General features: G+C 44.9%; 1 protein-coding gene across 2 annotated transcripts; it reads left to right on the plus strand.

Annotated features, from left to right (window-relative positions):
* The first annotated feature begins 6,996 nt into the window (after positions 1–6,996).
* Positions 6,997–12,272, plus strand: Vgll2 (vestigial like family member 2). 2 transcript variants are annotated; one of them, XM_021175155.2, is made up of 3 exons: positions 6,997–7,077; positions 9,322–9,628; positions 11,692–12,272. In XM_021175155.2, exons 1-3 carry the CDS (start codon positions 6,997–6,999, stop codon positions 12,270–12,272), a joined length of 969 nt encoding a protein of 322 aa, XP_021030814.1. The 2 variants fall into 2 exon arrangements, with proteins under 2 accessions (XP_021030814.1, XP_021030815.1); XM_021175156.2 differs by having other exon boundaries at positions 11,695–12,272.
* Positions 12,273–12,490: the final 218 nt, after the last annotated feature.

Consider the following 12,490-nt stretch of genomic DNA (forward strand, 5'->3'; position numbering starts at 1 on the left):
CTCAGATTCCTCTAAGAGTAGATAAGATCATTTCATCAGGTTGAGTCTGCCTTGCTAGTTCTCAGAGGAGGCAGGGCAATGTCTAGTGGGCTGTGTTCCAAAAATATGTGACCTTTAGAACTATGGACACCCAGGGATCAGATTTGACACTTCATGTGTTTTAAGGTGGCAACCCGAAGCAGTCTATCCTCCTCCCCTCCCCTCTGTGCCTTGGGGGTTCTATCCAGTATCTGGCTTCTTGCCTACATAGCTAGTTGACAACAAGTACTTCAACATGTCATCTTTCTGTCACCTACCATCGGGATTTTCTTTTTGCTGAAGTCAACTCTCTCTAGTCTTCATGTCTGCCACCAAGGCAAATCGGTCTTCACTTCTCTTTAACTTGTTGTGTTTCCTGCCTCAATGTAGCTCTTCATTTATTACTTTAATTGACAATGTTTATGTTTTGTTATAAATTCAAGCATGATTTTTTGAAAATTATATATTAAATATACTTTGGAGTGACTAAATAGATATAGTTTTTAAATTACTTCATAAACAAGATTGTCTGGTAAAAACTTCTAAAATCTATTTTGTTTGCAATTTTTGAGGAAGCTTTAGTGCAAACCCAGAAACTTGTGCATACTAGAAAAACACTCCAACACAGTCTAGTTTCTCTTGGAAGTTTTTAAGTATACAGTTCATCATTGTTAACTGTAGTTACTGTGATCGACAATAGATCTCTACAAAATGTTTTTTTCCTGCCCAACTGAAACATTGTGTCTAATGACCCATATCTCATGAATCTCCCAATTCCTGTATTTAAGTGAAAATACATAGCTTATTTGACAAATTAATTGCAATTGTTTAGGAATAGAGTTATTCTATTACATTACTACAGGCTGTTTTACCTATTTCCATTACCAAAAATAACAAAGGGCACTGCTTTGCAATAGCTCTGCCCCAAGGGCCAAGCCAGCCATATGAATGTAGAGTAGGGCTTCAGAATCATGTCCCCAGTGAGCACTCAAAGAGAAAGTGAAGGCAGCAGGTTAGGAAACATGTGGTCATTCTGAAGCTTTGCAGAATGACTGTCTCTAAATACTTCCAAGCACTCAGACATAACTAAGGTCATGGTCATATTTGGAGTTCCTATGTTTGGAAAAAGAATTAGCTTTGCCTAAAAGATAAACAGTTGTTCTCTAGGAAGGAAAGAAGTTTCCTTAGGAAAGCCTACTGCGAGACCTGCACTTTTAATTTGATATTGTATACACTCACAGTTAGCTGAGTTTCATTCCAAACTATCTAGACAACTGGCAATCTCCCAAGTTTTGTTTATTTTTATAAACTTCATTATTTAAAGAAACTTGTAAATGAATAAAAATATCACATACTAAAATAACTAGACCCAAAGTCTATTCAACTTAATAAACTTATAAACAGAATTGGCATCAAGACAGAAGCTGTGAAACTTCACATTAAACTTTACAGTTTGGTATCAAACATATTTTATGCACTTATTTATCACAAAAAAAACAAAAATTCCATAACAGAATTAGAACTAGAGAAACACATAGCTCCCTATCCTCTTTCATAATAGTGTCTATTTTGATCTCGTTGTAGAAAGACTTACATGAGGCTTAAAAAAATGGTATACAACACATTAAAATTTACATCTAATTTGGTTAAAAATTCACATAAAGTAATAGTTTGATTCTTTTTCTGTACTTGGTTAACTTTTACTGCTCTTGAAGAAAGATATAGTGCCACTTAGTGAAGTCTGGAGTTCACAATCAACAACTGGACTTTCATTTCAGGATAAGCATTGGTATCATGAAGTTAAGAACAAAAATGTAAACTGTTATCTGCTTTGCTTGGCCTAGACTGTACCACAAGGGTCCCAAAACAACAAAGTCATACTGCACCATATATTTAAGACAGAGACAAGCTTACTTTATTTATGCCACCATTAAATTTATTTTAAAACCAGTCATAATAAAAATTAACTAAAAGCAGACAGCACAAGTATGCCATTTGTTGCTTGAAAACTCTTCCATGTATGCTAAGGAGGTCCTAAGAAGCTGTTTGGAGACCTCTTGGAACATAGAATGGGAAGTCACTCCAAGATGTCCTGACCTTCTGCCTGTTGGTACTGTGACTTCCCTTTAATCCACTCAGCACCCTGCTGAAGTGAAGTTTATATGCAGAAGTTTAGGAATGGATCAATACCAATACTGTCAAGCATCACCAGTCTGAAAGCCTGTATAGGATGAGATGTCAGTCACACTATGGTAGTTTCAAATGAGGAGAGAAGTAAATACAGTCAGAAATCAAAGGTGCTTAGACTAAGTGTGTAAATGAATACAAATATTAAAACAACCTCTTTCTATCAGCAAATGATTGATGTATGTTCTCTGATTTACTCTTTGTATCTAAATACATACTGGAGAATGTACGTTTCTTTAAGTTTTTCTCTTTGAAAACTTACAAACTTTGAAACATGAGTCATATGTACTATAATTCGCTTATGAAAGATAAATACAGTTTTAAACATTCATAGCAGGTACATAAACTCGAGAAAAAATGAAATTCAGAAAGTTTGGGCTATTTCGCCAAAGATAAAACTAATTTGTAAATTACATAAAAATAGTCTCAAAAATATGAGGCAGGTAAAATTTAACACTCTTAAACAATCATGTGTGTCTTTGTGTGTGTGTATGTGTGTGTTCCCAAACTTCTACTTATTTACCAAAGAGTCTCAATAATTATATCTGGCCTGACCATGCATGACTTTTTCTGAACACTCTTAGGATGTATTCTAAATTTCTATGAAAACAACTGAATCCTTTTTTTTTTCTTCTTCTTATTTTTTAGTAAAGCTTCAAGGTATATGAGTTTCTCTCTTTTTTTTTCCCTCAAGCTATTTCTCAGAAAATAAAGTCACCACCTAGATGTTCCACTAGTGGGCTGTGATTTATAAGTAGCATATCACACCTGAAAACCCAGCTTTGCAGAAATGTTTTCACTTAATATTATTAACAGCTTGAATCCACCAAATCTTGTCAGCTGTTCTCCTAAATCCAAACACATCTCTTTTCAGTTAAAGTGGCAGGACAGCTTTAGGGAGGGAAATCTCTGAGATTATGATTGTGTTCAGCCCTCTGGCTGGCAGAATGAGGCAGCAAGTGATGCCAGCTCTATGAGCCCAACAAACCACAGGCAGCTGAGGGCCTGGCGTGGTCTGCCCATCTAGCTTTATTCATGTGGCCTTTCTTTTATTAGTTAATTATTTTACTTATTTACATTTCAAATGTGTCCTTGGAGATGCATCTTGGAGATGGAGAGTTGACTCAGCAAATTTAGAGCATGTATTGCTCTTGCAGAGTGTCTAGGTTTGATTCAAAGCGCTTACATAGTGGTTCACAACCATTAACTCAATCCATGGCATCTGACTCCCTTCTAACCTCTGTGGGTACTCAGGAGGATTTAATTTACTGAGTTTGAGATTTATTTTTACAGTTTTAGATAATGTTAGACTTGCAGACCAGATGGAAGCTCTTTCTTCCATTTATCTTCAGTAGGGTCTCATTCTACAGCCCAGGCTGACCTCAAACTCCTGGCAATTCTTTTGCATCCGCCTTCCAGAGTACTTGGATTTCAAGCATGATTCACCATGCCTTGGTGAACTAGTGCATTAAAGGGACATTTGGGGTGTCTAGAGAGATGTTTCATGATTAAGAGCGCTTATTTGTCTTCCTGGGGGCAACCAGCCCCCAGTTCAGTTCCCAGCCACCACTCATACACTTCTGAAAGTCTTAAGCCCTCTTCTGACCTCTGCAGGGAAAGCAGCTTCACACGCAGAGACAAACACAAGCAACACACACACAAACACATGCGGGGGGGGGGGATGAAAACAAAATATTTATTTAAAGGGGGGACATATTTTTGGTGGAATCCTAGCATTTCAACAAATTGTCATGAATTGAGTCTATTAGAAGGGATAGAAAAGTTAAACACATTCTGATACAATTGGCTATGTGCTTCTTTCTCTTTTGCACTTGTTACTTTAACAGTTTAATGGCAGTATTTCCTCTGTAAAAGGAAGTGGTAGACGGGGGAGAGAGAGGGAACATTGGCTTTCTTTAATCAGTAGACCAGCTCCAAGACTCTGGACCAAAATCCAGTTTCTTCCACTCCATTCCTTGACCAGCTGGGATAATAAAAGGTTTAAGGTACCTGAGTTTTACTTTGTGCTTCGTCATACACTAGAGTCCATCTGTGGAGCTGAGAAACACCTCCATGTACCAGAAAGTCTTTTCAGAAAGAAAACACTGATGGATGTTGATCTCTGAGGCTCCTACTTTTTCTTAATTTATGGTTTGGATGGAAAGGAATGTTCTCCTGTCTAATTTCAAGGCTGATTCTCACTAACCCAGTTCACTATGTTCCTCTAAATTCTTGAACCATCACTATTTACAGAGATTCTTATAAACTACTTCCTATAAGAGGCGATGGAGTCCTGTGGACCAAAAGCATCCTGGGATAACTGCATCATCTTTTCCTCCTTCCTGTTCTGTCATTCTTTTCAGATACAACATGTACTGGGCCTTGTTGGACCTGAAGAAGTTGTGATTTTCTTTTCCCTTGAAGTCCAAAGCTAAGAAAGAAAAGGAGGGAGGGAGGAACAGAGTGGAGGGAGGAGGGAGGGGGTATTTGCTAGCTAAAATGCCATCAGCTAGACTCTTACTCTTAAAGAGGGTAGGTGAGGATCAAAGACACACACATGCACGCACACCAACTCTGTACACAAGCAAAAATGCTGGCTTGTCCATTCTGTAGAGCCTCCTGAAGAAGCATTCTTTGAAAATGGAGCCTTTGCATTGAAAGATGACCTGGAGACTTGGATATATAGAGCTGGGCTGAAGCAGCAAAAGTTGGGTCTCTGTTTCACTAGTGCAGGGACTGTTTGGCACCTGGCCTGCTCAGGTGTCCTTAGACCTGTGGCCTGAGCTAACTCCTGGCTTCTAGCCGGCCTGGCTGAGTCAATGGCCAACTGAAGCAAATGTGTGTGTGGCATCTAGGAACAAGGTCTCCTGTATCCAGCAGATGGGAGTAACAGGCCTGGAGCATAATGCACACCATCTGGAACTCTTCTGAGAAAGAGTAGCAGAGACCTGAGTCGGTCTTCTGTGTACCTCCACAGTGCAGTGCTCCAGAGTGTCTCCAACTGGTTGCTTGGTAAAGCCAACCTTTGCCCCACTCCTAAAAACTGTACTGGGGGTTAATTTATATGTATTTATATTTATTTTGGTTTTCCGGAATGGTAACTTGTGTAGAATAGATTGCCACAAAATCTGGTGATGATCCCCCCTCAGCCTGCGAAGTGTTGGGATTATAAATTTGAACACCATCCAGTAAAGTGTTCACATTTTAATTTGTAGTACATTCTATCCTAGTTAGTTGAGGAATTCTGCAACATGGCTTCCCACTTATAAGCTGAATTGGAACCCCGTTTTGGAAAACACAAACGGAATGCAACACAGAAGTAATTTGATTTCAAAGGTTCCGTTTCTAAAAACAGTTGTCTTCAAAAGTTAGTTCCTTGCGCTTGAATAGCCTGGGTAAGAATCCTGGTGAGTTGCTGCTGTTAGGTTTAAACTGGCAGATAACAAGGTTTCCTTTCACTTGTATCTATCCATGATGCCTGTACGGGGTGCCTGAGGCCCAAAGACTGGCCTTCCAAGGTCCCTTGAGGTTCTTTCCGTAACTGGAAAAAAAAAGTTTTGCCGCTTAACCTTGCTACGGAGGTAACCTTGTGTCAATTCAGTTTGTGGTAGACTAGAGGGAGGATTCCACTGTGATGTCAGTTCCCTCCCCCAAGGGTTTCTGGTGGGGCTTAGAGCAGACACCAGGAACAGCCCACCCTACCCTGCAATAAGAGCCCACCCCGCCCGCCTGCATCACTGAACAAGAAAAGGAACCAGTAAGGGGCATGTTTCACAACTGGAGGACAGACTGTTTTTGCCTTAATGAAACTCAACCGCACAGCTTTTTAACTAAACAAAGAAACAGCCCAAGTACTCTGACTTAGAACCAAGGAGTCATTGCTCTAAATATTGAGGACCCTTAAAGGCCAGGTGGACACTCTGAACTTGGTCAGCCAGGCATAGGAAGATGGGTGGGAGCTCATAGAATCTTAGAAAGTAGCTTGCACGCTGTCCGTGTGGGTGGAGTTGGTTCTTTGAAGAGCACCAAGAGGGTATGAGAGCAAACAAGATGGGAATGAGAAAGAAATGACCCAAAAAAAGCAGAATTAAAATTGGAAAGAGTTGCTGGGGTTGATGGGAGGGCAGAAATGGGACAGAGGGGGAAAGTTGCAGGTCTTAGCCACTGAGGCCACTTCCAGGAGGAGTCCCTCAACTCCTTTCTTAATGCGGAGATTCCAAAAGATAGCCCTGTCCCTCCTCATACGCAATCGGGAACTGTAGGCAGAGGTTCTGCTACAAGAACTGCTCGAGACTTTGCTGCGCTCTGCTGCCACGCACCCCGCTTGTCACTCTTCCTATCTTTGTGTCTCTGCAGTCTTTGTCCCACGTGGAAACGAGGGAAGAAGGAGGGAAGACTGGGTTCCCCCACTCCCCACCCCCACCCCCTCCCGCGACATTCAAGATCCTCAGTCTCTGGCACCTAGGACACAAGCTTTCCGCGAGGGAGTCTCGGAAAACTCTTTGACCGCGTCGCAGTCCTTTGGTCCCCGCCCCCTCTTAGCGTCAGCGCGCCGCGGGCTGCAGGGTTTAAATGCGCTCTAGCAGGAGCCCAGGCGCTTCTGCCCCGGAGCGCCGCCGGGCTGGAAACGCCGAGATAGAGGGGAGTGAGTTTGCTGCAGCCCCAGCCCTGCGCTGTCCCGCAGCCCATGACTCCCGGGCTCCGGCGCCGCCTTCGCAGCTGCAGCATCCTTGAGCTTCGCCAAAACGGCGTTGATGAGAAACCACTCAGCTGCCTCCGCGGCGGGGAGCCATGAGCTGTCTGGATGTTATGTACCAGGTCTACGGTCCCCCGCAGCCTTATTTCGCAGCCGCCTACACTCCCTACCACCAGGTACGGGTCTGTCCGGATGGGGCGGGAACCGGTGGAACACACACACACACACACACACACACACACACACACAGCTACAAAAGTACCACTACCTGAAAGGTCCCCTGAGCTTCCACGCTCCAGGGCTACAGACAGGCACCCAAAGACACCGTGATTCCGGGACCGCGCGCGCTGCGACCGCTATTAACTAATTCTCTTTAACTGGTGCATTTTCTGTCTTGAAAGGCGTGCGGATGTTCACCCACGTCCTTCCCAGATCAGTTAGACTGAATTTTCTTTTTAGAGTCTGGTGCGAGTGCAAAGAGCTTCCCGCAAAGCTCACGCAGGGAAATCCGAACTTTGATCTTGACCGTAGAAATAAAAACAAAAGGAAAATCAAAAGCCGCCTTCTCCAAGTCAGAGCTCAGGTGGTCCCGTCTGACCAAATAGCTAAGGAACTGGTGGATTCCTTATCAGCAGAAACCCGCATCGGCCTTTTGGTCTGTGTTTTACAGAATTCTAGGGAGCATTATTCAGGTGTAGTTGACCCGCTATGGGAGCTCGCCTTTCTGGGACCCAAATGGCAGAATTTGACAACCCAAAGTCTCTTTTAAGAGCGCTTAACCCCGCTCCTGCAAACTGTAGAGGTTTCCTTCTGCCGATTTCTCTTTTTCCTGAGCTGTGTGTCTAGCCCAGCAATGTTTCCTTCCGTGTCCCTGGCGAAGGTAGCAGAATTTGAGGACAGTGTTCCAGGGAAAAAGCGAAAGCACACACACCTGGGGCAGAAGTCTGGATCAGGCTGAAGTAAGAGCCTGGTCTTCCCTTTGGAAAACGCTGAAATGTACTGCAATGTTTGCGTTAATACTTTAAACAATTTTGTTTGCAAATCTCAACGAAATATGAAGATGATGAAGTGAGTAAAGTTTGCTTTAAGTTCCCCTCGCAAACTTCCCAAACTAGAATTTGTAGTCTTAGACTTAGGAATCATTTTTAAATGAAGTGGGAATATGGCGTTTGGAGTATGGTGAAGTTAGAAACTGTTATCTTTTGGCCCCAGCTTCTGAGACCATCAGTCCTTCCCCACTATAGGACCAGAAGAAAGATAGTTAGGTTTTGCTAGTTGGTCCTTTCTCCTCCTGGATCCCAGACCTGTCTACTATATTAAATGTCGCTCTGTAAGACTCTGCCCTTCCTTCAAGGCCATCTCTGCCTTTAGAATGATTTATCAGTATACCCAGTCTGTGGCTCAATTCTAAGACAATGTTCTCAGTAGCTGCGTCTGGCTTTAAAGTTTCAATGATACAGTGATTTGCTCCATGGTATATCGAAGCTCAACCTTCTTTCCTGCTCCTTTTTATCATTTCTGTCCTAAACTTGTTTGGAGATGCTGACAGTTTGCTAGTTGTTTGCTAACTTTTCCTTACTTAAATTATGTTTTAAAACTGCAAGTATATAGAATATGCCTGTGGCCCCAGCACTCAGGAGGCTGAGAAAGAAAGATCTTAGTTCAGGGCCAGTCTCAGCTACATGGCAAGATGTAGGCCACCCCATGCCTTGGGTCAAAACCAATCAAACTAATGAAAACAACTGTCTCCAACTTTGGAGACTTTTTTGTGGGTGCACATAACAAAATCCTACTTCCACTTAGTAAAAAGATCCACATTTCCCCAGTTACAGTTTTAGAACTCTTTCATGTTTTCTGTGATACTTCATTCCTGGTTGTGAAATATAGATTCTGTTTCTCATTGCTGTTTTTCTGTGTCATCTTGAGGATGCTTAATCTTGTGTCAGCACTTCTGCTCTGAGTTCTCCTGTAGAGAGAGGATAGTTATCAACTTGACAAGGATGCCCTCAATCTTACAGTCTGTTTTAAAAAGTGCATTTGTGAGCAAGTCCCTTAAAGTCGGACTCAGCTTACAGTCCTTACAGTAGGGTTTGGTTTTCCTCTATTTGGTTTAGTTTGTTCTCTTGGTTGGATTGGTTAATGATTGATTGGTTGTCTTCTGAAATTTTTCACCCCAACATTTTCAGAGTTTTTCCTTCAGCTCAGCTGAAATTCTGGGGAGAGGGGGTGTCAAGTAGGGCACATTCTCTTTAGGGAATATTGCAGGCAGAGAGGCAACTGTCCTGCCTGCCATTGATTGGTGGTTTTCTGTGGCAGGCACAAAGCTTAGATAGCAATGCCAGTTACTTAAAGGATATGTTCAGGATGCACCTACATTGACCATCTCTTGTGAATTGATGTTTCACTCTTTCTTTGAACAGAAACTAGCCTACTACTCAAAAATGCAGGAAGCTCAAGAGTGCGCCAGCCCGGGCAGCAGTGCCAGCGGGAGCTCCTCATTTTCCAACCCAACCCCAGCCAGTGTCAAGGAAGAGGAGGGCAGCCCAGAGAAAGAGCGCCCGCCCGAAGCTGAGTACATCAACTCCAGATGTGTCCTCTTCACCTACTTCCAGGGGGACATCAGCTCTGTGGTGGACGAACATTTCAGTAGGGCCCTTAGCCACCCAAGCAGCTACACCCCAAGCTGTACCAGCAGCAAAACACACAGAAGCTCTGGACCCTGGAGAGGTGAGTGGGTCCCCATGGAGAAGAGTAGGTAAAGGGTTATCTGCCTTCTTGCAGTCGACCTCCAGGGCCCCAAAGCAGCGCAGCCAAAGGCACAGTAAACTTAAGAGAGGGAGTAAAAGGCAGCACTGGAGGGAGGTAAGAACCAGGAAGAGGTTTCAAAGGGGAAAGGGTGCAAACTCTTCTTATAGATGCAGAGGAAAGCCAGTGGCATGGCCTGGAGCAGGGAAGCCAGGACACTGGCCTTGGAACTGGAAGCCATACAATTGGTATGTTGGCTCTACCAATTCCTAGCAATATGACCTTGGGCACGTCTCTTAACCTCTTTGAGGTCCATATTTACAGGTCTCTAAAATTAGAATAACACCTGGCCTCCTAGCCTTCCCCAGAGAAAGCTATAAGAGTCAAAAATCGGAATGTCTGTGGATGGTTTGTTGTGGAAACCCGGGATTTCTCACACCAGATGGAGCAGAACCTTCACCAACAATCTACAAGGCTCCTTTGCAGTTTCTGAAAATATGCCCATCAAACCTCCCTACAAGTAAAATCTGCTCGAGAATGCCTCCCAAAACTAGCCAGGCTTTTGCCAGGCTTCAAATATTTAAGAAATCTTAAAGCAGAAATTCTTAATAATGCAAGCCAATGGCAAAGAAACAAATTCATGAAACAGATCGGTCTTTTGCTACATTCCCCACAGACATCTGCTTTAACTATGAACAGGTAGCAATCTCCCTCTCCTACCAACACTGAGGAAATGATACATAAGCACTCTTTAGTCTTTGTTGTGTAGCTGAGCTGAGAAGTGACAACTTTGTCCTTTGTAGTATAAAAGAAAACTAATTTTCACTTGTCATTGGTGTGGGAATGGCAGTCCTTGCGTTATTCCTCCTCGTTATTTCAATAATAATAGCTAGCATTTTGCACAAGTCCTTAGATGAGATTTCAAACTCTCCCATTATTCTCTCATTACCTAACTTTTCTCTAGCAGGACATTTGGTCACCATTCAGCATACAAATTTCCAATTGGTTTTGGATTTTAACATTAACATGTTGCCTATGTTTTCCCCAGAAGAGGTGTTCCATGAAAGGGCTTTCTTTGAACTGAAAGACAAAATCCTTCTCTTCTTCTCTACCCAAGGCAACAAATTTGACCTAAGAGCCCATTTTCTTATCATGCTACCAAATTTACGGGGGTTGACACAGATCCTGTTGGTTATCATCATTATTATTATTATTATTCCTGTCATCCTAGCTTTGACCAGAACATTTGTTATTTAAAACTTGGTTTTTATAAAGCTGTCTGTGCAAACACCACCAGGGCTGCTCTATTATTATACCTCCTTCACTCATCTTGAATTCATTCAGGAAGGGGAATATTTTTTATTAAATTATTTTATTTATTTACATTCCAAATGCTGCCCCCTTCCTGGTCCCCCCTCCTCCAATACTTCATACCATGTCCTCTTCCCTTTGCTTCTGAGAGGGTGCTTCCCCACCCACCTATCCCTTCTGGCCCCACATCCCTGCCAGCATCTGAGAAGGGTAATATTTGAACGAAAGCCTCTGGGGGTGGGGGGGACGGACTACCACTAATAACAGGAGTTGGAAATTTATCATTGATCTCACAGTCTAGTGGACACCTACCTTGAAGGGAATCTTGGAGCAAGGATTGAAAGGGGAGAGAGGATAAGTATGAGATAGCTAGGCCGCAGGCAGACAGACAAAGGTCTTCCTTCAGCTGGATGAAGGGCTGCAGCCTGGAAAGGGGAGTCTGCCCTGGTCCAGTGGGGAGAGGGCAAGCTTTCTACTCCTTAAATCTTCTCCTCCCTCCACCATCAGCTGGGTGATTCAGAGATCGTCCTGGTCTCACTTCTCAGTACCCTAGCCTCTTTGTCACCCGCAGAAGGCTCCTTAGAAGAGCGCCCAGAGGCGAAGGCGATGGTGAAGGCTGCGGGTCCTGTCCCTCCGCGGCCTTCCCACCCACCCTTGACCCCTAATCCCCCTGTTGGGTAGGGCTGCACGACTGCCGTGACACTCTTCTCTTGCTTTCATCCCGCCCCGGGCAGCAGAAGGCACCTTCCCGATGAGCCAGCGCAGCTTCCCCGCCTCCTTCTGGAACAGCGCGTACCAGGCGCCCGTGCCCGCGCCACTAGGCAGTCCTCTGGCCGCCGCACACTCGGAGCTGCCCTTTGCCACCGACCCCTACTCTCCCGCCGCGCTGCACGGCCACCTGCACCAGGGCGCGGCCGACTGGCACCACGCGCACCCGCACCACGCGCACCCGCACCATCCCTATGCGCTGGGCGGCGCCCTGGGAGCACAAGCCTCTGCCTACCCGCGGCCAGCAGTGCACGAGGTCTACGCGCCCCACTTCGACCCGCGCTACGGGCCGCTGCTCATGCCCGCAGCCACTGGCCGCCCCGGCCGCCTGGCCCCTGCCTCGGCGCCGGCTCCCGGCAGCCCTCCCTGCGAGCTTGCGGCCAAGGGCGAGCCAGCGGGCGGCGCATGGGCTGCGCCCGGGGGACCCTTCGTGAGCCCCACGGGGGATGTGGCCCAGAGCCTGGGTCTCAGCGTGGACTCAGGTAAGCGGAGGAGGGAGTGCAGTCTCCCCTCTGCCCCTCCGGCACTGTACCCGACTCTGGGCTAAGCTCTGGACGCGCCCACCCCGACCCCCCCCCCTCCCTCTACCCCCCAGGACCATGTGGCTGAGAGATTGCATGCCATCATTTGTTTCTACGGGTAGATGTCTTTAGAAAGTAGCACCCTGCCCTCGGTCTGGCTCGGTGGTACAGAGGACTCTTTTTGTTCTTTGAATAAAGTTCAGTCGAAAAGAGAAAGATGGTAGTCTGAGCTGGTCAAAATTGT

This window comes from Mus caroli, unplaced genomic scaffold, assembly GCF_978045245.1.
Source record: "Mus caroli unplaced genomic scaffold, Mus_caroli_1 scaffold_9, whole genome shotgun sequence".
NCBI classification, from domain to species: Eukaryota; Metazoa; Chordata; class Mammalia; order Rodentia; family Muridae; genus Mus; species Mus caroli.

Excerpts from the sequence above, each read along its gene's own strand:
- Vgll2 (XM_021175155.2), top strand. The coding sequence starts at position 6,997 with ATGAGCTGTCTGGATGTTATGTACCAGGTCTACGGTCCCCCGCAGCCT. Across the intron at positions 7,078-9,321 it reads CCTACACTCCCTACCACCAG|AAACTAGCCTACTACTCAAA; the intron begins GTACGGGTCTGT and ends TTCTTTGAACAG. Across the intron at positions 9,629-11,691 it reads AAGCTCTGGACCCTGGAGAG|CAGAAGGCACCTTCCCGATG; the intron begins GTGAGTGGGTCC and ends CGCCCCGGGCAG.